A 25,450-nucleotide genomic window follows, 5' to 3' on the forward strand; every position below is an offset into this window, starting at 1 on the left:
CTAGCTTTATTGTCTTCTTCTGTTCCTCTTAGCAGGTAGCGGTTAGCACGTAACATTAGCTAAATGGTAGCATCGGAACTGTATTGTCTTCTTCTGTTCTTCCTAGCGGTTAGCATTAGCATTAGCAATAGTTAAATGGTAGCATCGGTACTGGCCACTACCTGGAGCATCTCTGGGTCAGTTGAACGTGGCGGTGCTGTTTGGATTGTGTAGGAGCAGTGTGAACTGGCACTAGGGGGGGTGACTCTGGGACGCCGGAGTTCACTGCCTAACCTCCTGGAGGTGTAGTGGGACTAAGTAGGCGAAACACTGTTGAAGGGAGGTTTCCACCTGATGACCCCCAGAGACGTGTTAGGAATCACTGCTCTTTGGCAGGTATAGAGGCAGATTAGAGCTCCAAGGTTCTTCACTGAGAATGAATCCTCTTTTTGAGCACAAGTATCTTGTGTTTAAATTAACGGTGAACTATAGTGCTGGGTTGGAAAAATCTATCCGCCGATTTTAAATCGATTCTCATTTTATTCTTAAAAAATTGATTCTTGCGTCCAAAGATCGATTTTTTATACATATATATATGTAAACTTTAACCCCACCAGTGACGTGACCATTGACTGTATAAATGAGGACGTGACTCGCGCAGGCGCGGCGTGAAGATACTTCTCATAACAACATGGCGTTGGGCGGTAGCAGCGAAGTTAGCCGAGCTCCAGATTTGAAATGTCGAGGCAAAAAAGGAACTTGATGGGAGCAAAGCAATTTGCAAGATATGCCAGATGGAGATAAAATTTTGCGGAAACACGACCAAGCTGAGGAACCACATGCAGCGACATCACCAAGACATCATGTCCAAGACCACCGCCGGACCACCACAGAAAAAACTTAAGCTACCAGCTCGCTCTCCACGCTCTGCTGTGGTGCCATATTGATGTGACTTTTAGACAGATGACGTTTAAAATGTCCAGTTTACATGCTCGCATTTTGAAAGCAACTGAATGTCTTATACTTGTAAAGATCGACAGTGAGATTTACTCTAAAGAAAAACTGTGAGACACCCTCCAACCTCTGACGTTGATCACCGAGCCTGTAAGCAGCAGCACTTTGTTCACTTTATTTTTTATACATTTTGATGAATTACTTCACAGCTGTTTGTGGACAAAATGGCCAAATTAAAGGTACATTTCTATTTAACAGCAACAGCTTTTGGGTGAATTCTTAATGTCATATTTTAAATAATGCATCAGTAACTCTGCCGTACATCATGGGAGGGGGATTGGATTGGTCCTGGCCATTTTCACTCGTCTTATAACCATCATTAATGCCAATACTTCATTAATTTGCTGCCAAATGTCAACATAAAACTATTATTAATATGTTGCACAACTAGACAATCAGGAAACAGCTCAAAAAGCGGTTTTAATAACACGAACCCGAATCGAATCGAATCGAATCGAATCTGAATCTCAAGAATCGGAATCGAATTGATTGATCTTGAGATCTGAATCTATACCCAGCCCTAGTGAACTAACACATGGTTGATTTTGGTATTTTAATGAGATTTGAAGACAATAAGAAAAAATGTTGAAACTTGCAGCCTTATTCCTGCCGGGCCGCTCCATGAAGAACAGCCCCACACCAGTGCCAGAGGGTGTCCCTCAGGACATTTGTGCAGACAGTCAAAACGTTGCTGAAATCGAGTTGCTTGTGTGGAGTACCCGTGATAACCGTGTCCCCCGTCTGTGTTTTACTGTCATTCTGTTGCAACTGAAATCCAATCAGAGGCCATCAGGCGCCGCAGGATGGAGCACCGGCTCTCTAAGAGGCTGGGATGGGGCTGCGAGGGCGGGCGGACTATCGGCGGCCGGGCGAGCGCTGCGTCCCACTGATCCCACTCGCTCATACTAACCGCGGTGGCCCACTCTGTTGCCATGCAACTACCTGTTAGAGCCTTTATGTGACGGCTCAGTCAGCCCGAGAGCAGCAGTGAGTGGAGAGCTGCATTGTAAAGGTGATGGATACATGTGCTGCATAGAATGAGCATGAATGGCAGGAGACATGAATTGATTGAGACATAAATGAAGGGGGACGCTCCACAAAGGCGAAGGTCGTGTCTGTTGATGTGCTTTTCAGGCAGCTTTGTTCACGTTAGAGAGGGATGGATGAGCAGATGCAGCCGGAGCAGGGTTTAACTATATAGGATGGATTATCTGCCGGTCACACGCATTACAGGAGGATGGAAAGAAAAACACAAAGGCACGCACAGTGAAGAGGGAACGCGAGAGACCTCCCACAGCGAGAGTTGAGTTTTTCAGCAGCACAGGGACGGCGTTAGACAAAGCTGGAAAATGAGAGCGAGATGACTCCCTCGCTATTTGAGTTCCTGCCTCTGCGTGTGGTCGAAGGCTCGATGGTGATCAGTGAATACACAGAAGATTGCGGCGGCAGACGAGGAGAATCGTTTCAGAGGCATGATGTTTGGTCAGAGCGTGAGGATGAAAGATGATTGTGGCTGCGGCGTGTGATTGAAACGCCAAGACGCTCCACATGTGTGTGTGTTGAAACTACTTACGCAGCTTCACGCTGACATTTCAGTCGTGTACATTCATCGTCTGTCTTTTTGTTTCGGGGTAACGAGCAGGATGATGCTGCACGCTGTCAGTGTAACGGGCCAATCAGGAGCCGTGCATTGAAATGCCTGTTGTGCAGCTTGTAGCTCTTTACATTAAGGAATAACTTTGTGTACTTTTGTCATGTCAATGAATCCAATGAAAACAGACAAACTACAGTGTCTGTGCCTCTGAGACCCAAACCCACTGACTCCTACTGAGGTCACAGCAGTTTCCTACAACAGCAGCTCCGACAGGGGGAAGTGTATTAGTTGGGGACTATTTTCAGCGGTGGATTAATCCACATTTTAGTGAGTATTTGCAGCAGCGGGACAGTGTACGTGGAACGACAGTGTGTGTGTTCACAGTCGTGACAGAACATGGAGAAAGGTAGAGCGGACACGATTTGACTGACGAACAGAAACATTTTGATGACAGATGAAGTCATTAAAAGAAGGGAAAATGCTGCTTTTCTTTCCTTAATGTCATCGCAAACCAAATATTGTTGGGTTTCGCACTTTTACACAGAGCAATCAAGTCTCAGCTTGGAGTTTGGGGAGTTTTTGATGGGTGTTTTTCACTTTTAACTGACATGTTTTTAAACCAAATGAAAGATGATGAATGAGAGAATATTACCCTGATTTAACCTTAAGCAAATTAGTGGGATTATTTTTATTATTGACACTTTACGTCCTTCATTTGTTTCACACGTTTCACCATAATTGTCCAATTAAAAGGATGACCAACGTCCCTGTTATTGCCACGCATCACCTTGTTAATCCCTGTGTAATTACTCCAACACAACACTAAGATTAGCTCATCATTACTGAGCTGTGATGTGAAGTGCTTCAGAGCCGCCAAAGGCTTTGTTCCATCTATTCAAGCTGTGGTCGAACGAGATGTTTTACTGAAGATGAATTCGGAACAAAAGACACTGAACTCAAATGCAAACTCACACTCAGCTAATGAGAGTGGAGTAAGGCGATGAAAACACACGAGGGGGAGAAACGGGGGGGGGGGGGGGGGGGGGGGGCTTTCCAGCCTGCAGTGGAAAATATGAGTCACACTTTTGTGGGAGTGAGAAACGAGTTTTGATGAGGCTCCTGGAGGTGTGGAGGGTCTGATTTAAGGAAGCTGGAAGCTGCCCGCCCGATAACCTCAAGGAGACGCCCCCTCCTAGACGGGACAGTCACAGCGAGAAGGTTTACATCATAGCTGCCTGTCCAGCTTCAGTGGGTGTTTGTGGTCATACAGATCCGGACGGTCTGTTGTCGCTCAGCAATGAATTCATTCGTTCTCTCTGTCCTGATGGTTTTACCAGCTCAGTCAAGTCAACTCTGTAAATACGTCACAATACTCCACCCAGGACTTCATTTATAAGCAAAATACAAGAGCTACAAACACAACTATACACACCTGATCACAGGTCTGTGCATACACACCTGGTGTTAATCAGCAGTGTCTTCATCTCCATTCTGCCTGCATCGTGATCAGATCTTGATACGGTGCGACTCAGGAATGGTCCATGGCTTCTTCTCTGTAGCCTCGCTAACGTTGCTAACATCATTTATACTGTCGGAGCTCGTGGATAGCTTGCTAGCATTAGTGCTAGCTTGGCTTTCTCCTCTGGTAGTGGACTCTGGTTCGAGCTGTAGTGGAGATGAAGTGATGCTGCTGTGTCAGCTCCTCTCACCGTTGTTGTGTAGCTTTAACTATCAGGATGAGGTGGAGTTAGAGACCTTTCAACCTTTGGGGTGGCTGTTTTTCTTAAGAACGCAGCCAACCCGTACACATCTTTTCCACCTGGATGAGATCACATCACAGTATGAGCAGGAACCCGTGCAGATGCTGTCTGGATGACGTGCTAGGCACCGAGGACGCTCACAAGCTTTTGTGCAGTTTTTATTAATGATCGCGTCCTCAACATTCACACCAGCATCCTGCATATATCAAAAATACAGAAGTGATGACTGCAATTTTCAAAATCACAAGAGGGTGCAATTTGTTTTCCGAGAGGAGAAGATGTATCTGACAGCTTCTTAGGCGTACAATTTAAATTGCCTGTCAGCAATAATCTTTTATCTTTTCCAATATAACAATATTCCTCAGTTCGTCTTTTAGGCCTTTTATCGGAGCTCAAAGATAAATACTGCAGAGACAGCTCTGCAGGAATCTCAGTTTGTCAAAATCACTGTATTCAGCGAAATGTAGGCTGCTTAATATATTTTGCATGGCATTTTTCACGGTTTTTGTTCCCCGGCAGTGCTGCGCAGCCCTAACAATGGTGTAATATCATGAGGCACAGTTGCATCAGCATGTGGTGAATGTCCCCTCCGAGGATTTGTTCGGTTGGAGGTGGTTTCCTCAGATTGGAAGGTGTAATCCGTCTGAAGAATGGGATTTAAGAGAACATCCAGGTGGTAAATTGCTCAGATTGGGCTCCAGCAGGTTTTGGCAGCTCCAAACAGTTCTGGACTGAGAGTCTGTTTGTCTGTGTGCTCGTTGTGTCGTGAACAGAAACAGGACAGTTAGTAAGAAACGTCTGAAGAAGAGTCAAATATTAAAACAAATCTGACAGTTTTTCTCAGACTGAATCTTATTCAGCCACATTTTGGGAGCAAAGCGACAAATGAAGAATGTTGAATCAATGCAGAATCTTGATTTAACAAAGGGTCATCAGACTCGGTGATAAGTGATGGAAATGAATCAGATATCTGTGAACGCATGGCAGCTCAGTCTGGCTGGGTGGCAGACGGTCGTCCTGAATCGATTCCAATGTGATATTAATGCCACAGGTGTTCCATTATAACATTTTATCATACGTCACGTATCAGAATGGCTGAAGTCTGCACCAGGAAATGATTAAACAGGCTCCACTCTGGTAGGAGCCCACACTTCTGATGATGATGCAGGATGACATCACCTAAACTATCCAATCAGTGACTCCCCTGTCAGCCTGTAGCGCTTCATGTTTACTCCTGAATGCTTAATGAGTGACAGTGTGGAGTCCAAGAAGAGCCTAAAACAGTCACTGCACCAAGTGGCTCCAAGAGCTGCAACACAATGTGTCTCTGATCGAGATAACCTGTAAATATAAGGAGTAACTAGTGTAATTATCAAGCTATATACTGCAGCTCTTTGTGGTTGCCAGGCAACACATACTAAACCACGGTGTAAATGGTGATTTCTGGCCTGGACATTAATATTTAAATCGAAACTTGCGCATGTGTATATTATCATAAATATTTAAATTCCACATGGTCAAATGTTTGCCTTGATTAGAGGCTTTGCAGTGTGTTTTATCCAATGAGAACAGAGATGATGTTTTATAATGAAGCACATCATATTTTCAGACAGAACCAGCACCAGATTGTGCCTCTCATGTATTATCATTACAGTCGAGTTTAGCATCTGCATAACTGAAGGATGAGTCCCTGATGATCCAGAAGGTTCATCAGGGCATTTACTGCAGATGTGAATGGAACCAGACCAATACAGAAGATCTGAGAGGTAAAAAATCTGATATTCAGGTTTTAACACAAGTACGAACATTTTGTATTAGTTTATTGGAAGAATTGGGATGACGATACGTCCTGAGTGGAACATTTCACAATGTTTTCTACTGGACTGGAGCTCAGACACCACTTTACCTCTGTTTTTCTAAGGATGATGCACATTATAATATAATGTGAGTACATGCAGCCATGCAGAGCTGTGTAAAACAACCGAATACAAGAGAGCAAAAAACACATTTTGCACACGTTATTCATGCAGAGCAATAAGATGCAGATAAAAAGTAAGATGTTAACCAATGCTACTAATGCTAATCTTAATGAGATGTTCATGTTCGTAGTTATTGTTTCATTTTGATTTTCCTCAAGTTTTGTTTCCTGGCAGCTTCCTTGGCCTGCAGGTTGAGAATCTCTTTTCCTACAGGCAGAATATTGTTGGGCTCAGATGGTCAGAAGGCTCGTGCTGCAGTAAGCGTTGTTTTTCAGGGATCGTCAGGGATTTATCTTTCAAACAGGCCGAAGCTCTGCGGCTCGTGGGATGATAATACATGAGCCGAGGCTAACAGAGAACGTGTTACAGACTTGTCATTAGAGCTCGTAGCAGGTTGAATCTGCCGCCCTGTGCTCGCAGTGCCGTGCAGTTCAGTGCAGGCATGGCAGGACTTTGCAGCACTTTTCGTGAATCTGCATATTTATGTGACAGCGCGGCTTCCATTTCATGCCTGTGTGCCCTCGGAGTCGCCCTGCTCTGTATTTCATGTGCACCGCTCTGCTGCGTTAGAATAACCCCACGGCGTCACGCTGTCCGCCGTTTGATTTACCGACACTGACCCATCTCCCCATGTGACAGCGGCTCAGCCTGTAACCGTATAATGGCCCATAACTGCCCGGCACAACTGGACTCTTGCATTCATATCGGCTTTTATTTCTTCCAGCTGCTGGAGGTAAAGTGAGTAATGAGGTGTTTTATCCAGAAGGCACAACTCAGCAGCAGGGAGGAGGAGGAGGAGGAGGAGGAGGAGGAATGTGTCATATAAACCACTAACAGCTCTAAGTGCTCTCAAACTTAAGTAGTACAATCCGTGTGTGTTTTAGCAGGGTTTCCAGCAGGTAACAACAGGTTTGGGTGTAATGATGATGAAAAGGTGAAACTCTGCTGCTGAGGAGGAGAGAGGAAGTCTGTGCTGCTTGTTTCCTTTCCTCTCACCTTTGATTTGTCTTTGGGATAATCCGGTGTGCTGCCATCCATCCATCCGTCCACCCACCCATTCGTCCGTCCGTCTGTCCGTCATTTAGCAAAGCAGGAGTTCATCCAAAGAATCTCTCAGTTCTGTCAGCCGTCACTTTGTGTACCAGCCACTCATTTGTGCGACCTCTCGGTGAACCACTCTGCCAACCAGGCTCCTTGCCAGTTAACCAATCAGATATTCTCTCTGACGGCTTGTCGGTATCTCTGCAAACCAGGCGGCCATTTAGTCAAGTCAGCCGTCCAGCCGGCCTTCTGTCCAGGCAGTCAGAGCGGTGACAGCGAAACATGGCACAGAGGAGTTTAAAGCCTGGGGGACAGCTGACACCCTGTACGTCCCAGTGTGTCGGTTTAAATCCTCCTCCCGGTGCGTCAGACTAAATCTTCCCCCTAATTGACAGAGCAGAGGATGTTTTCTGCCAGGCACGCTGATGGCAGGATGCAGCAGAGAGTGAAGGGGAGAAACCATCCATGTCTGCGCCACTGACATGCCCCCCCCCCCCCCCCCCCCCCCCCCCCCCCCCCCCCCCCCCCCAGCAGCGCTGCTGTGTGTACGTACGGAGCTAATGATGTGATTCCACAGTGCAGAATATAAAATATGAAGAACATCACCTCATATTTATTCACACAGGGTGGCTGCTGAGGAACAGCAGGGTCTCAAGCTGGAGTTCCTCTAATGGCCACTAGATGGAGATGCAGACAAATTGGTCTAGAAATGTTAAAAAAAAACATCCTAAAATATTTCTCTTTCTGTTGTTTGTAATAAATGAATAGTCCAGTGGTTGGTGGTAATGCATCTGAAGATAACACAGAAAGATACCAGAAGAAGAATAGCTTGTGCCTTCTAGCAGATTACTTCTAATAATTAACAGTTAGCAATAATAGCTAGCTAGCTAGCTAGCAACTGTCTATGACATGGACACAGGCTTCACAGGCTCTGAGCCACACAGATCTGTGTAGAACTGATCAGGGATCAGGGTTCAATGTGACGTCTTCAGATATCCTGCCTTTTCCTATCAACCCTCCAAAATATTCACTGTACCCCGATATAAAACAGCAAAGCAGAAAATTCTCACATCTATAGAACTGAAACGGTGACGCTTCAGCATTTTCACGTGCAAAATTACTAAAATAATTAATTGGTTATCAAAATTTGCGTTAATCAAATGTGAACTGATGTTGTGGAGGGCCCTGGATGATGTTGTTGTGTGATGTCTCAGATTCTGTCTCCATGTTCACGTCTGTGTTTAAACACTGACGATGTGGATTTTTCACACTTAAGTTAAAAGAGGAATTTAAGGACGCGCAGTTAGAAGCTTCTCTATCGAGACGTCTTGCTGTTACCGTAGCAACGATTCCTCTGCTGAGCTTTAACTGGAGCGGTTTCACACTCAGCGACCAGCAACTGTTTGGTTTCACATCAGTTTCCCAGAATCCAAATGAAAAGGGTTTTTTTAAGAATAAGTCAACTCAATGGGTTTTCTCTTCAGGGCTCAATGTAATAAACTAGAAAATCTGAAATGATGTGAGGAATCGATATTCTCTGCACATCACATCTTCATAACGGAGGTGGAATCAGTTATTGATCAGAGCGTCGACCTGATTTTTGGGACACAAGTTTTGCTCTAAGTTTGTCGTCTTGGTGAAAAACATTGTTGTCCAGTGCAAAGTCTGTCCGGGAACCTAAAGGCCAAATCACATTGACTCATCTCTGCCCCACTGTTGGTTTTTATACATGACAGCAGTCATGTTTGACATAAAACCAGCGACAACAACTGGAGTCGGCTTCAGCTGCAGTTCCTCCAGTGGCCACATGATGCTGCTCCAAAAAGAATTTAAAACCACATTGAATTGAAGAGGTAGCCCCCCCAATTCTCTTCAGAAATACACACTTAAAAGTCCTTTTTTTAATGAAGTTTGGTTTGCCAGAAGCACATTTTAGTACTAGTAGTATTTTAGGACGTGTGTTTTGTGATGTGTTTGTATGAATGAGGTGTAGGACTGCAACTAATAATTATTTTCTTCATTAATCATTTGCTCTATAAAATATCAGAACTGTAAATGCTTATCACAATATTCTAGAGCACAAGGTGTTATTAAATGTTTTGTTTTGCTCTACCAACAGTATTCAAATATTCCATTTACTATCATGTAAAAGCAGCAAATTCTCACATTTGAAAAACCTGGAACCATCAAATATTTTTGCTCAATTGATTAATCAGAAACAGATTGTTGCTCAATACTTTTCTCTCGACCAGCAGGCTGCAGCATAACTAAATTCCCACTTACTGTCTTCTTGCAGAGCTTTCAACCACACAGCCAGTCTTTTTCAGTGGATGAATTAACTCAGTTGTTAACTTGAAAGCCGTAAAGCTAGTCACCACAACTATACTGTTTTCAGTACTGAGCTTTCTCTGCTGACTGTGCGTTTCTCTGTTTAACGTCTTTGACTTCTGGACTGTTGGTCTGACTGAGGGGACATCTGAATATGTTGAGGCTCTGGGAAACTGTGATGGGTACTTTTCATTGTATTTTGACATTTTATGGATGGAATATATATAATATAATGAAAATAAGTGTTGCCTCCAGCTCTTATATGGTTTAGCATCTCGCCCGGTGAAGTGACCCCTGGTGACCTTTGTGAAATGAAAAAGAAAATGGGCAACTTCATGAACAAATGTGTAAACCATATTTCTTTATTAAAGATTAAGAAACTCCAAGCAGCATATTCATAAATAAAATAAGGGTCTCCCTCGGATGTACTGTGACAGACTATATGCCATGACAGTTCATGTTCTCATCTTCTGACGTGGTGCTGGAGTTTCAGCGTAAAGGGGTGACGGGCGGAGCCGCCCCTGCACGCAGACTTCCTGTTGACTTCCTGTCTGCTGACCACTCTGCCTGTCCGTCACGTTGTGGAGCACAGTGTAAAAAGCAAGTCGGTTCACAAGAGCAACTACTGACACAGTTAGAAAACATCCATGTAGAGTCTGTTCAGATGGGAGCGAATGATGTGGCCACAGTGAAACCCCTCCACCGCTGACCTGAAGTCTGGCTTCTCCTCTGCGTGTCCACTTCCCAGACAGAGTGGAAAACATGTTAGGTTTTATTTAATGTAGTTGGAGAATCTGTATTCACACAGGAACAGAACATTTTAGCTTTATAGCCCCCTTTGGCAGATTTAATTTATTCATGGTTTTCTGAACAGAGAACATTAAGTTATGAGTCATTTCTGCTTGGGACAGTCAAGAAGAGATCACATGTTGAACATCTGAATCCACAGAGACACATTAAACCTTTTTAATGCACCAGAAAAATCACCAGGCTCTACTGGCTGAATCTGTAGAAAACTGGGTCAACTTAAGATAAATCAGAGTCCTTATTGGACAATTCAGCACTAAAGGTTTCCGTCTGATGCCAACTCTTAGTGCTGTCACAGGACAGGAAGTGGTGGGGCCACCTGTAGTAAGGTGGAGGTGTACAGGTGTGGAGGTTGGGCTGGTAAATGGGCGTGGACAACACATCCTCACACCTACACGACTGAACAGGTCAGGCCACTGACTCCCAAAACAACATGTCTGACTGTTAGAGAGTAGCAGTGATTGGACCTTCATCGTCATGTGGTTAACGATGTGAAACAGTCGCAGTTTGTGGAGGTTTAGGCACCAAAACTTAAAGCATGTCTGACTTCTGACAGTTTTCAGAAATGATGGATTTAAAACCTGTGTTTCACTCTGTGTGAGTTTTCCACTTGAGTAGTAGTGAGTAGTAACGACAAAGCAATGAAAGGACGGGACATTGATCGAGCTAATCCGAGCCAGGTGTTCAGTTACCTGTCCCTAAACCCAGAGGTTAACCATGGCAAGCACAGATACTGTAGAAATGATTCGGCATTAAAGAAGTCATCGACCATAATCCTGGTTTTGCAGAAACATTGGCGATACAGTTCTAAATGTGTTGTTTTGTTTTTATGTGGAGAATAAAATTGTTCAGAATTAAGATGTAATTTGGGATAACATCAGTTAGCGCTGGCTGTCAAACCACCATTTTACATGAATGTCCCTTCTATCTGATTATTAAGACTTCTGCAAAATACGTTTTAGGATTGTTAGCGTCTGTCCGTTTCCTCTGCAGACTTCAGTCATGGAAAGTCTTCACAGGCGAGCTGGTCTGTTTCCGTTTCAGTCTGACTGCTGAAAGCTCTGCTGTGTGTGATCAACACGTTTCCAAACAGCCAATGTCTGGCAAATGAAAATGAAGTCAAATCTCAGCACACCCATAAATGCACATTAATTGCACTTATGAAAGCGAATAGGAGGGGTCGAGGGTGTGGTTTCTTATTTCCCGTTGAAAATACTTTTCCATACAGAACAACAATCCAGCGTTTAGCAAACATATTCCATAGAGTCTGATTCCGTCTATATTACAAGCAGTTGAGGTATGGCACCTGCAGAATCTGCACCGTCGCGAGCCTCTGATTGCACTTTGGATAACGACGCCCTCTGTCATCCCTGCAGGTGATAATGGATCTCATTAGGAATGACTTGTGGGAATATGAGGCGTCTTGCTGTCACTCTCACTCTGTGTGATTAAAATAACTGCGCCGCTGTGCAGGAGAAGAACCTGTATACAAGTGTTTGACGTTAAATTCTCTAGTATAAAAAATTAAAGACACATCTGTATAGCTGATAGTTCTTTCTACAAGACTGTTTTCTTCACGTTAAAGATAAGAAACAAAGACTGTGAGGAGAGACTGTGAGGCTGCTGTCACACCACCCGCTGTATGTTCTGAGTACCCGACCTTCAAAATTCAGATTAAAGCAACAAAGTACTGGAAATGGCCCTGCGATTACATGTAAAGGGGCTTTCAGATTGACATTAGCCATGCAGCAAAGTGACGACCGATGTGCGACCGGGTGTTTGTGTTGTTGGGACCAGTAGCTTTGGATCTCGGGTCAATATGAAAACCCCTTCAGGAAACAGAAGCTTGGAAAGCCAAAAAGAACAACATGAATTGTGGAGTCATGCTCATATTCTTTGTTGTCAGTTAGCTAAGACTGTTTGTCTGAGAGCAGGGCTGCGTACCAAGACCAGGTCTTAATTGGTACCAGTCTCTCATTGGTCAAAACTGTCGTGGCAGTTGGTCCTGCTGTCATTATCTGACTGTTAATCGTTCATTTACTGTTCTGGTTGTGTTTTTCCTCCTTCCATCAGAACTGGGGAGTATCAGTTTTAGTAAAAAAGCAGTGCTGCATCAATACAATACTGAAGATACTGTCTGACACAGAACGCACAGGTGTGTCCACAGAAGTCACAGCTGTTTGGTTCCAGCGTTCAGGAATCAGCAGGTGAAATGGAACAAGCCTCTGCGTTGGCTCTGTGATGCTGAAAGCTCTTTGTTAAGAAAGCCAAAGTGTAGGGTGGGTGACAGTTGGGATCCAAACTTTGTTATTTTCATCCTCAGTAGTCGTGGTTGGTAAAGGAGAATGTTGTAGTGGTGCTGAAGGAGATCATCAGTGCGACACATCGCCTGAGAATCAAGAATGTTTGTACCCAATTTCACGACAATCCGTCCAATAGTTGTAGAGATATTTCAGCTTCAACCAAAGTGGTTCAGAGCCGAATCATGACATCCAGCTCTAATGCTCAGTGGGTGTGCTGCTCCCAGAAAGATATCAGTCACATTGAACGCAGTCCTGGTCTGAATTCAACCCCGATTCCAGAACAGTTTGGACGATGTATAAATCATAAAACAGAAGGTCATAACTCGCTAATACATGTTGATATAAACTGAACTGAAAACAGCACAAAGACAGTATATTAAATATAGTTCAGTGAACAGGTTGGTTGGTAACAGGTGATAGCATCATGAGTGAAAGGCTCAGTGGTTCACAGCGAGGATGGAGCGAGGTTCAACACTTGGTCAACACGTGATTGGATAAAGAGATGAATACCTGGACTCAGGAACACTTCAGGAAACAGAGTCCAGACTTTTTTGGAATCGAGGTTGAACGTGAAATGAAGCAGCTGTTTGAATCTAAAGCACCATGAGGGGGCTGTGACTCTCACTGTACAGACTGACATCTACAGCATTTCATCTTCCTGGCAGACGCCAAGCTCCCGGTATTAATTTCCAGTATAACCCAACAGCTAAAGCCAAAAAAAAAAAAATAAATAAATAAATTCCCAGATGCTTTGTACCAAAGAACCCAACAGCAGGTGTGATCAGAGCCAAACAGCCCCCCCTTCCCTCCTGTCTAACCTTTACCTCCTCACCTGGACAGTGCTGATGCCAAATACAAAGGTACTAAAAACAAACCACTCAGCTGTGTGTAAAACGTGAACCAGATAAAAATCCACTTGCCCCCCCCCCCTTGTTGTTGAATGATACACCATTTACAGTCAATGTAAGAAAATGAATGTAGACTTTTGATTTGAAAAACAACGTATATTATATATTCAATACAAATGAAAAAAAATCGTGATCATTTTCGTCCAATGTTGAAGATATATATAGGGTTGGTACAGAGGTGCATAACAGTAGGTGTCCAACACTAAAATGTCCCTACAGCGGTGCATCATGGGTAGTCGTTTACATCGATGAGTTGTGGAGAGACATCGTTTAATTTCGGCACTTAGAAAACAATCACAATGAATTTCGCGTCATTGTTTCATATTGAACAAAATTTACAAAGCCATTCAAACAGTCAGAACTTTTCATCAATGTATATATATATATATATAGATTTATTTTTTTATCTCATTTTGTTTGTTTTTTATAACTCAACTTCAAAAATTGAGAATATTCAAAATACACTTTAACCTCACTTCGTTCTCTTGGTATTTACAGATATTTACAAGAGAAAAATTACACCCGCCCACCTCCCCACTTTTTTTTTTCTTTTGTAACATCAGCTTTTCTGAACAGGTAGTGAGATACAAAATCTTTTTACTTTGTACACATATGTTTTCTTTTCCTTCTGAATAAATTCTCTCTACAGATCCCTAACTGGCCTCAAATCTTAAACCGGACCAAAGTCCAGCAAGAAACTTATCTTTGACGCAGTTTGATCCCGTCCTGTCCCGCCCCCTCGCCCCCCCTCCTATCACTATATGGATGTACTGTGGGTGGCCTCAATGGCTTCGGGTATGGGTCCTGCGGAGACTGCCTGGTAGGACATTGGCATGGGTGTCTTGCCAGGGCTCTGCCGGAAGAGCCCCCCGTTGGGAGCCCTGTGTTTGCACTGCATGCTGCCGCTGAGGCTGGTGCTGCTGAGAGGGTGGTGCAGGGGCAACGTGTTGCTGCCAGGGCCCTGGGATGGGGGTAGCGTCCTGCCTAGGGTCCCCCCATGGTGAGGGTGGGGAAGAGGAGGAGGCGGCGCCCCCTCCCCGGGGAGGAAGGTGGTCACAGCGAGGCCCGAGGGTGGGTAGTCCCGCACGGACTCCGGCCCCCCCACCAGAGAGGCCTGGCTGGGCTGCATGCTGCCGATGTCCAGCGCAGAGATCTCGATAGAGGGGCCGGGGATCTGCTTGTGGGCCAAGTCCTCGTCCAAAAGACTGTTCATACGACGATGCACCTGTTCCAGATTCACCTCCTTGTCCTATAAGAGGAGGAGTTGGGGGTGGAGGAGGACAGAGGAGAGACAGGGGGAGGGAGGAGAGGAGGGAGGGACACAGAGGCTGAGATTGGCGATGGGCCGGTTTCTCAGACTGTTTTAGGTCTGCTGGTGCTCCATGCATTCTCAGTCTGTCATGGTTTTAGGACATGGCCTTTGTTTGGAATGATGGACTGCTGTCACACGCCAGCTGATAGACAGCCCCTTGTCGCTGTTTGTCGCTTGGTGTGCAGAGCCCAGTGGGAACTGAGGCCACAGAAACCAATTTGAATGTGCACCTTGAAATCAAACTTGGCCAGAAAGGTTTGATGTCTGAAGAAAAACAATCCTGGAGCCAAACCGACTGACGGTAGTTTGTTGTAAAGCTGTTAGAGGCTGCAGCTTCTTTCGTTTCAGGGTTTTAGTGAAATGTGTTGGATTGGGAGACGTGTGGGGACAGGCTGACTGATTTCAGATTGAACCTCAGTCAGATACAGGCTGAGTCCAGAACTTAAGAGCTGGAATTTACTTCAATTTAGAATTCAGTTCTTCTGGTGCAGAATTACGGCGAGCCGTGAAGTCTTTATTGAACTGAAAATATGCACAGCTGTGGCGTCTTTCCCCCCGTGCTGTATTTTCCCTCGCTGCCCTTGGAGCCAGGACACTCTGTGCTGGAGGATCGGAGAATCGGTTCGCTATCAGAACAATTTAATCAAAACATTGGCTGACACTGCATCTCCTGCTGACTGCAGCAATGCATACTTGTCAGGCATTAATAGACACTTGAGTGTTTCCCTGTTGAACCGCAGGTCTGCTTCAGTACACTGGGTCATGGGAAGGTAAAGGACGAGGGGTACAGAGAGAGATAGGAGGCGTGACTCGCATATCAAGTGAGGCTCCGGGTCTCAATCCAAATTCACTCCACGTCTGTGTGTTTGCTGCCGTGTGAATGAATGCAGCTACAGTCAGTGCAGCCTGTTGGCGTCAGAGAAATTTCAACAAACGGGCACTTTACAACAAACGTAGAAAGTCACTTAGTGCTCCTGAACGCAGCCTGGCTTGGCTCCAGCATTGGATTCACTCAAAGGTACAATGATATTAGTCACGGTAACTCGTCACAGTGACACAAGTGATATTCAGAACGATGCACGACACATTTACACTGAATATTAATACACACAGATATTCAGCTATGTCGTAGTGTTATCAGCACCAGGGATTTTACAAATATTAACCCCCCACGGAACCCCACAGATAATTTAAGAACATTTTCTCATAATTTTTAAAGTAATAATCCTTAAGATTTCATAATTTCAAACACAATGTTTGGAGGAGTTATGAACATAAAACACTGTAGATCAGAGCAGGAAATCAGCAGCCATTTAATTTATTTACATTAACACACGGCTATGATCACTAATCGTCACTCTCTCACAGCTGTGTGAAGTTAAGGTACAGTTCCTGCTGCTGCTTCACATTAAGAGAGTTCAACCGACAAACCACAGAGCGGCTTTTATTGTGAAGCAGCCACAGGAAGTTCAGTGTATTCAGGGGTGAGCTCTGACTGTCAAAACAAGACATTTTTGTCATTTGTAATTTTTTGTCAACTAATTTTTGTCAGCAGATCAATAGAACGACGCTGTAAACAGATGCACAAGTTCTTCTTCCTCTGCTGCATTTCTGACGGAGTAGCTGTTCAAGGTGAGTTTACTGCCCCCAGTGGTCAACAGGTGTCACATCCGCCAGAACTCTGGGACCTGTACGATTAACCCACCAGTTACGACAGGAAATCTTAAGGATTATAACTCCGATTCATCCAGCGGTTTTATTTTTTACTTGTTCGTTTTTCTTTTAGATTTCGACTCGTTTAGAAACGGTTGAATGTCGCCTGGCAGGGAGCTGAATTCCAGCAGGGACGTTTGTTTCCTTTTTAGATTTATTTATTAATGTGTTTTTATAAATAAATTGGTGGTATCAGCCTTTAAAAATCCCACCATGTGCAAAATTAAATGATAAACTAAAAGTCAGGTCAACGTGTTTCTCCCCCTAAAACCAGCGAAGGCGTGACCTCTCTGTCCTCGGTGGCAGCTCCGGCCCCGACTAGCAGGAAAGCACCAATGAGAGGTTGATAGAAATAAGACGACAGCTTTGCTCTTTAGATGAGACTTATGTTGAGGTAGAGTGGTGGAGAGAGCACTTCCTGTGAAACAGCCTATAACACTGTAAAATAACGGCCAACGCAGAAAGCAGCTTGTGAAAGCAGAGTTGGGGAGGGCTCGGTGCATCTCGAGTCGCTGCTCAGGTTAAGCATCTGGCTTCAGCCTTTGTTCTAACTTTAAAGGAACACATAAACATACAGCGTTTATCCACGAGGCCTGAGCGGGTTTCAGTGATCCCTCTCCAGTCTCAAAGCGCTCCTCTCAAAGCCAATTAAAACATCTCAGTACAGGTTATTGTTTCGGCAGACTGGCATCTCATTAAAATATGTTTTCAGCAGCGTCAAACTGGCAGCTAGCCTAAATAAATAAATGCCTGGGATTAAACCTCAGCCGGTCGTTAAAGACAGACTGGTGATGTAAATGGAAAAGAAGAAAACAACAGCCGTCTGAAAGCCTCCATTAATTTGGAAAACAAACAGCTCTTTTAATGAGTGCTGCCAGTGGGGGGGGGGGTTCAAATCACTCTCCCTCCTGCTACTTTGTGAATACTGCTACTGTCGAGTGGGTTGTGCTCAAGTGTGATAAGAACACTTCCTGCTTGTTTCGGGTTCATTTTGGATTCTCGTGGACCTTGGAAACCTTTAAACCCTTCAGCTGTGAGTCTTTTTATAACGAGCTGCCTTTGATATCAACATCTCACTGTAAGATGAGCGGCTGCACAATGACCACCTCGAAAGTAGACTTCCACCCCCCCGTGGGCACGGAGGATAAAGCTTGCTTCAAGTGTGCACACTGGACATTTCTCAGAGGCAGATATTTCCTCAGTGGTTGGCTTACGCGTTAATGATTGAAGCCAATTACACAGTTAAGTAATGCTCAGCTGAAGCTTTGTGAAACTGACGAGAGGAGCCAGAACAGAATGCTGTAAGTCATCGATGATAAGTCGTCTGCTTAACTTCTCTCGTTCAAATCTGAGACAAAAGCCAGCAGCTATTCACATGAAGCTAACGAGTTAGCCTGCTGACCTGCCAGCATCATTAAAGCTGCAGTGTCAATGAACAGCCTCACAGCTAAATGCTACTGTCAGCATGCTAACAAGCTCACAGCGACAATGCTAACATGGCGATGCTGAGAAGGAATAATGTTTACCATGTTCTTTATCTTAGTTTATTTGGTTAGAATGCTAATATTTGCTAATTAGCAGCGAACATAAAGCACAGCTGAGACATCATTAGTTTTGCAGGTATTTGCTCATATTAAAGTTTTGACCTGATGATGGCGCTAGTATTACAGTTCATCCTGAATTTGCCAGTTAAAAACCCTCAAAAAAGTCTTGGACTAAAATCAGGAGTTTTCCCAATGTAGTCTGGTGTTGTGAGGCTAGTTTGTGAGTTAGCTCAGTCAACAACAGAAGATTTGGCTCCATTGGTTCCAGAGCAGCTCTGAGAAATGTTTGTATTTGCTTTAATGACTTGAATACAAATAGTCTGATGACAACAATCAATATCAACAGCTCAGTGTAAGTCCTCAACGCTTTGTTTTTGCACATATTCCTCTTTTCTAATTTCCTATTTTAAATAGAAGAACACTGATATTTGATCTCATGCTTGCTCAGCTTTAACTAACACCAGTACACATCTTGTTGAGTGATTTTAGTCTGTAAAGGGTTAGAAATAATGTTGTTTTAGAAGAGGCATGCATTAAAAGGCACTAAGTGTTGCAGGATTTCTTGTGATTTCCATCACAGTGAGATGGTTGTTTTTCCTGTTCAACACACCAACAACATGTAGAAGTGAGGTCAGAGGTCAGCCCTTATGGAATGTGTTCATACAGGTAAAGATGACCAACTGAAACAAAGCAAGGAGAAACAGAAAGGCACTGTAAGAACCAGGAGGGTTTCTAATGGCGGGGGATGCAGCGTTAAAGGTGAGAGGGCTCAGAAGCTCACAGTCGGTGCCTGATGGAGCAGCCAAGGTCAAGCATCAATTACAACTCTGATCAGCGCGTCGTCAGCAAAAAGCTAAAAACCGAATTCAAGTCAATTGCAATTAAGACCAAGCTGACGGTTTTCAGATCTTGAACCAAATTAATTTAGGCCATTTTTTTCTCTTCATTTGGAGTTGAAACGTGTGGTTCTGGAAATAATTTCCTGTTCAATTTTCTGATAAGGAAACTGATAATTAGCTTTAGCGGTTTTGTCGGTGGAAGGTTTAATGAGTTTCCAGAAGCTTTAATGACGAATGTCTGATTTTAGCTTTGTTTTTCAGGAAAACTCGTCTCCGTGACGTTTTATATCACCTACAACTCTTTTTGTGCTTCCACCTTTGAAAAAGTTTCAAGATATTTTATCACCGACATGTAATCATGAGATTTAGTTTGTGGTTACATGAAGGAAAAATGAATAGATGGCATCACTTTCAAGGCTTCCTGGAGATAAGAAATGAATGTCAGTGCCTTGAATACAAAGTCCCGAATGTTTACTTTTTCATATTTACTGGAAGATTTATTTCCAGAACTCCAGCCACAGAAAAACAGTCATCCCTCGACAAAACAAAAGGACCTTGGCGATGGCACAGATATGATTTTCTTTTCGTCTTTATTTTAAATAGTTGTATAGGAGGTCTATTCTGACCTGTATCAATAGCTTCTGCTTCATCCCAGCCTCTCTCTCTGTCTGTCCAAATGTCCCTCCTCCCCTCCGATGAAGCAGTTGTAATGTCATTATATGTCAATGGACCAGAAACCCTTGCCAGTCTGTAATCCTTAGTAACCTGCACGAGATCATAGACAGTCAAGTGTAAATAAAACGATGAAGAGATAGATGGAGAGAAGGAGAGGAGATAGAGAATACGGGCGTCCACATTGACATATAATTTGCAATAAGACGTGACACAGTGACAGTACCAGGGTTATGGACGGGGGTGTTGGAGACAGATCTTATTGCTAAAGGGCGACACACCCAACGTACAGTTTGCTGTCTGCTCACACTTTAGTTTATGGATCCACGTCAAAACTTCTGTCTTTGTCCCACGACACAAACCTGCCTCCTGATGACATGCACACGTTTTCTGTTGAGGGAAATCCACCGTGTGTGTGTGTATGTGTGTGTGTGTGTGTGGGGGGGGGGTTTGGCACAGCAGGTGAACGTTATTGTCTGGAGGTAGAACTTATAAATGCAGGTCTGAGGTCAGTTTATGTTCATGTGTGGCCTTAATGAGTGCTTGAAGTGTTGTTGTCCCAGTTCCAAACTATTTCTAAACTATACTAAAATCAGATTATATTGATCAATTAGCATTAGCATGGCTGCAGTCTGGATTAGCTGCTCTGTGCAGCCAGTGTCTGTTCTCCAACAGGCTCAGAAGGGGTCACAGAGGGAACCGGAGAGCTCATGAGATCAGTTTGCTTTTCCTTGCGAAACAGTGTTTAGTTTTACGTCTGTGGAACCATTACTCCGGCTCATCACGTCATCACAGTTTCAAAAGTCAAACTCTCACTGCGACTTTCAGTCATATCTATATTTTTCTCGGGAGCAGACCTGTTCTGGACCAAAACAGCTCAAAGCTAAAAGAGAGTGAATTCTGGGCTACTCTGTTAGCTGTGTGCTAACATCGTAGCCGTAAAGGCGTGATAATGATAATGAATGCGGCATGTTTGTTCTGCCGTGTCGTAGTGATCATTTTCTAAACGCTGCGTTGTGTGAACATGAGTTAACACAAGACATGAACCAGCAGCCAGACTCTGATTTGCTGGGTTCAGACTGTTTTCATTCCAGCATGTTTTCACACGTTCAGCAGCCTCTGAAGCCGGTGTTTGTACAGTGAATGAACAGTTTGATACTGGGACAACACACGACTCCAGGTCAGTGTGGGTCGTTTTCTTAAGGGGGGGGGGGGGGGGGGGGGGGGGGGCACTCGGGCTAAGCTACAACTTAAACTATATATGTGTGAAATGTTTTCTCTGTGGTCTAACTCAGTGTTAAATCAGCACAACATGGACCGTTTGTGATAAAGAGTTCAGTTCGTGCACACTGAACTGATGACACGTATCAATTATCAGACGCTTCCTGTGGAGTCTCGAGATGTTTTCAGTGTTCATTAACATTGATTAGAGTGCATTAATGTTTAATTAACTGCTCGTCCTCTTTAAACTAGTGTAGGTGGAACTATTAGCTCAGCTGTTCAGGTGGCTTGTATTTCATTCTGGAGAGCGACCTGCTAACTGCTAACCTGCTCTATGGTTTATATTCAGTAGGCACTTAGTAAAGCTTGAGTATCTGTTAGCAACAACAGTAAATGATCTGGACCGAGTGCGATAATGTTAAAGCCCAGAGTGGGCTGCACTTAAAAGTTCACTCGGATATGATGAATTACTTGTCTCTTGACGTCTCTTAAGGATTTGACAATGAAATGGAAAATGTCCAAAAGTGTTTGGAAAGTGTGTCTGTTATCGTGCTCTGCCTGAGCGATCTCTCTCCTGTTAATTATAATCTCTTTTCAGAGCCCTTGGGTGCAGGAAACGACCAAAGCCTCGCTGTGGAAAATGAGTTTATAACAATAATTCAATCCGGAGCACTTGAATGGTTACGGATCCGGCACTGCGGGATTTAATCGTTAAAGTCTGCGGGGGCCCTCGGTCGCTTTCGCGGGGGGTTTGCTGGGAACATACAGGACGTGCCGGTAGTCAAACCCTGACCGGCTGGACTGATTCCATGCTTTCAGAACTGGATCGAGGAGCTGCAGTTTTATGACAGTATTAGTAAAGGTAATGTAGGCGGAGTGTGCTGTGTGCGTCATGTGGTTTAGAGAAAATGCCAAACAAAAACAGATGAGCTCTGGTGTCTGCAAGTTCAGGACGAGGTGGGTGAGGAGCGATGGGCGGATAAAAGAAAAAATGGAGGGGGGTAATAATAAGAGACCAAATTTGATTTCAATCAGTGTCCTGATGTGGCACAGAGCACGTCTACCTACTCTGTCCTGTCTCACCACCCTCTGTCCGCCGGCTCTCCAGCACTAACTCGACTTTCCTAAACCTCTCTCCTCTACAGCTGGGTGTACTGGAGCTCCACTATGTCGGGGCTCGCGTCTGCGGCTGGATCCTTAAAGTAGAGTGTGGCAGTGTCTTCCCCCCGCTGGCCCGTCCGCCGGGCCCTGTGCTCGGTCACCTCTTTGGGCTGCTCCTGGCGGCAGCGGTTGCTGTTCCACCAAGCCTCCAGCCCGGCCACCAGGCAGGCCAGCAGCAGCCCGGCGGCCAGGATGCAGAAGACGCCGGCGAAGCTGTGCAGCTTGAGGGAGCGGCCGTCCGGGTGGGCGCTGGCGTGGCTGTTGAGGTCGCAGCGGCCGGTGCGAGGCCACCACTTCTGCTTCATGATGTCCAGGTCGCCCTTCTCCTGCAGCTCCAAGATCCTGAGGAAGGAGAAGAGATGGACCGGTGAGTCAAAGAGACCATTAGTTCATGTTTCTGACTTCAAGGCAACACGTGAAACAGCTTTTCTCTTTAATTCCCAAAGTCCTCAAGGACTTTTTCCACATCTGTTGTCACTTGTTACTGTTTGTATTATGTTCCATGGGCTGTTGAATTTGAATACTGCAGGAGGAAAGCACATTTCTATATATTTATATTGGAGGGGATCTTGTAGTGAAGCAAGGCAACGAGTACAATGTGCTTTATGTAACGCAGAGAAATGCATTAAACATTTCAACACAATGTAAGACAAGATACAATCAATTAAAATTATATATATATATATTACAACAAAAGGTTTTAAAAAATGTGCATAATAAAATGCAATACAGATCTAGTGTTGTACAAGATACAAACACAACATGGACCCACCCATCAAAACAGGGGGGGGGGCTTTAAAGCAGCCATGTTGTGTGCAGAATGCACAGACTGGTGGACAACAGTCACTGAAATCTTTGTCTTTTCAGCAGGGGGCAAACTGAGTGATTTCAAACCCAAATTAAAGCCACATGTTTTCATGAGAAACTGGTTTTCGAGGTCCTGGACTTCAAAACTCGGCTCCTTCAGATACGAGATATGAGATTGTTGTAATATTTCTAATATTGAGTATAATATTCAGCGGCAGTCTGCAGGTGGTTTGAGTGAAAAGCTGCAGCTCGCTGCTTCTTTCCTTCATTAAATCCACTTCAGACATGAACAAGTACAGACTAGAGTCTCACTGTAGTTACTCCTGAACTGTAGATAGTCCCTCAGTATGAGGCCGTTTCCAGCCTCATCACAGCTGTAATTTTGTTACTGAAAATGTCAATATGGGCAATTACATGACTGCTAAATGTTCCAGTCGATGATGCTGAGCGGCGTCTTCAGTCAGTCACTTTTTGAAGGGGATTTTCAATAAAAGGACGTTTCAGGGCGGTGTCATTTAAAAACAATCATCCTGCATCAATTGTAATCTTGTGTGCTGCTTGAGAAGCATCGAGTTTTCCAAGTATTTTATGAATGACTGCAGGTGATAATTCGTGGCAGCTTGTTTTTTTTTTTGTCCCGAGTCAAACGATGAATCGACACTTGAGCGCTGAATGACGTCACTCGGCTGAAAGCTTTCACCTGGAAGTGAGATGTTCACTCGCAATGATTCAGCCGTTATTTAAAACTCCGGCAAGAATAACCGCCTGTAACTATCTGCAATTTAAAAATGGGGTCAGAAAGTCCCCAAAAAAGAGCATTACAGTTAGCAACCATCGACTGGTCACTGCTTTCTATGATTCACGCCTGGTTTGGTAAAAGCAGGTCTGATGTTGTGCTCATTGGCTGCCGCTCACCAGTTTGACAAACAACTGACCAATCACAGTTTGTGGGAGGGATTAAGAACGGGGACATCATCCTCCGACATAGCTAGCTAGCTAGCTAAAATATTCACACAACACAGCGACAGGAAACACAGTTCAGGTTGTTGTAGATCAACAATCAGCTGCAGTTTCCATGTCGACTAAAAATGGAGTTCAAAGGTCACTCGTTACTTATTGGGGGGTAAATTGCTGAAAATGATGCTGTAAATATGATTTATCTTAGTTCTGTTTTTAACCCAAATAAAAGTTTGTTTCATTATTCTTAAATAAAAAGCATCAGCCTGAAGTGAAGAAATGTGATTTTACTTTTCTTGACCTTGAAAACAGCAGCTGAGAAAACAACACGAGGTCTGTCGGTGTCAGAGCGCCGTCAGCAGGATGTTTCTCTGAATGTTTGTCTTGTCATGTCAGAAATATGCTGATTTAACAGTCAATATTACACTTTATATTAAGGTTCACATATTCATCGTCAACTAGCTGCTTATTAGCATGTATATTAGTAGCATACTGGCTCTTTATTAGTCGTTATGAAGGGCTTCCTAATGCCTTGTTCTGGGGGTTAGTGTTATTAAGATCATCAGTCATGTGCAACAGCTGCTGTATTTACTATCAATAAGCAGTAATTAGGAGGTTACCGAGGGAAAACTTTTAATGACGCAGGAGTTGTCGAATACGGTCGTGGACTTAGTGAAGCTTAATGTTGCCTTATTCCTGTAAATCGACTCAAAACAGCCTGTAAGACATCTCATCCACACTCGACGCCATCTTTGTGGCCACTTAACTTAACCCCGCCTACAAAGCTCTGATTGGTTCGGTTCTTTTTCCGACCAAGGAAACAGCCGTCAGCGAGGACGACACCGGACCTACGGAAGCGTTGACGGTGGCGTTGATTCAGAGGTCTAGCAGATTATCGTCATCGTCGTCTTCTGTTTGTCCTCTGACCTGAAACATCTCTGTGCTTCCTAAACATGGAGATACGAGTTATCAGCAGACAGCGGGCCCGCTGCTCTCGTTCTGCTGAGTTATTGACTTCATTAAGTAAACTCTGCCTCAACTACTGAAGTACAATCTGTTTTTAGCTGCAATAAAATCACAGCCCAATTTGCTATATTTAATCTGCTCAACCCAGCGTGAACATGTTGAAGGTCAGTGCACTGCAGTACCCCCCCAAAAACACCCCCAGGACAAAATAGTTTTACAGCACAAATGAGCAGAAAAGCAACAAAGTCTGCAAAGGTTATTCACGGCAGGATTATCAAACGGAAAGCCAGGGATGGAGGTAATACAGCAGTTATGGGACTAGGTATTAAAACGATGGTTGGAAATGTGGAGATAATGGTTTTCGTGCTGAACAATAGCTCTGCCCTCAATTTAACACTCGGGCACATTATTCCTGGTCGTCCCTGAGCGCCGTGCTGCGAGGACGCCTCGGGCTGCCGGACGCCTGCTGAACTGGGCAAAAACTTCATTAATAACCAACCATTCAGTGGCACAAATTAATCCCTAAATAAACACAGGACTGTTTA

The 25,450-nt window shown here is 44.2% G+C and overlaps 1 protein-coding gene across 1 annotated transcript in view; it reads right to left on the minus strand.

The window, feature by feature from the left end:
* Positions 1-14,495: 14,495 nt before the first annotated feature.
* The window catches only part of LOC121624961 (glutamate receptor ionotropic, delta-1-like), a 475,076-nt gene continuing 464,121 nt past the window's right edge, over positions 14,496-25,450 (minus strand). The window contains exons 16-18 of the mRNA XM_041962947.1: positions 22,277-22,517; positions 19,748-19,886; positions 14,496-14,962 (exon numbers count right to left, since the gene is read on the minus strand). Of these exons, the coding sequence (XP_041818881.1) occupies positions 14,496-14,962; positions 19,748-19,886; positions 22,277-22,517 (847 nt within the window). The remainder of the gene's footprint in view (positions 14,963-19,747; positions 19,887-22,276; positions 22,518-25,450) is intronic.

The sequence above is a fragment of the Chelmon rostratus genome, chromosome 21 (genome assembly GCF_017976325.1).
Source record: "Chelmon rostratus isolate fCheRos1 chromosome 21, fCheRos1.pri, whole genome shotgun sequence".
In the NCBI taxonomy this organism is placed as follows: Eukaryota; Metazoa; Chordata; class Actinopteri; order Chaetodontiformes; family Chaetodontidae; genus Chelmon; species Chelmon rostratus.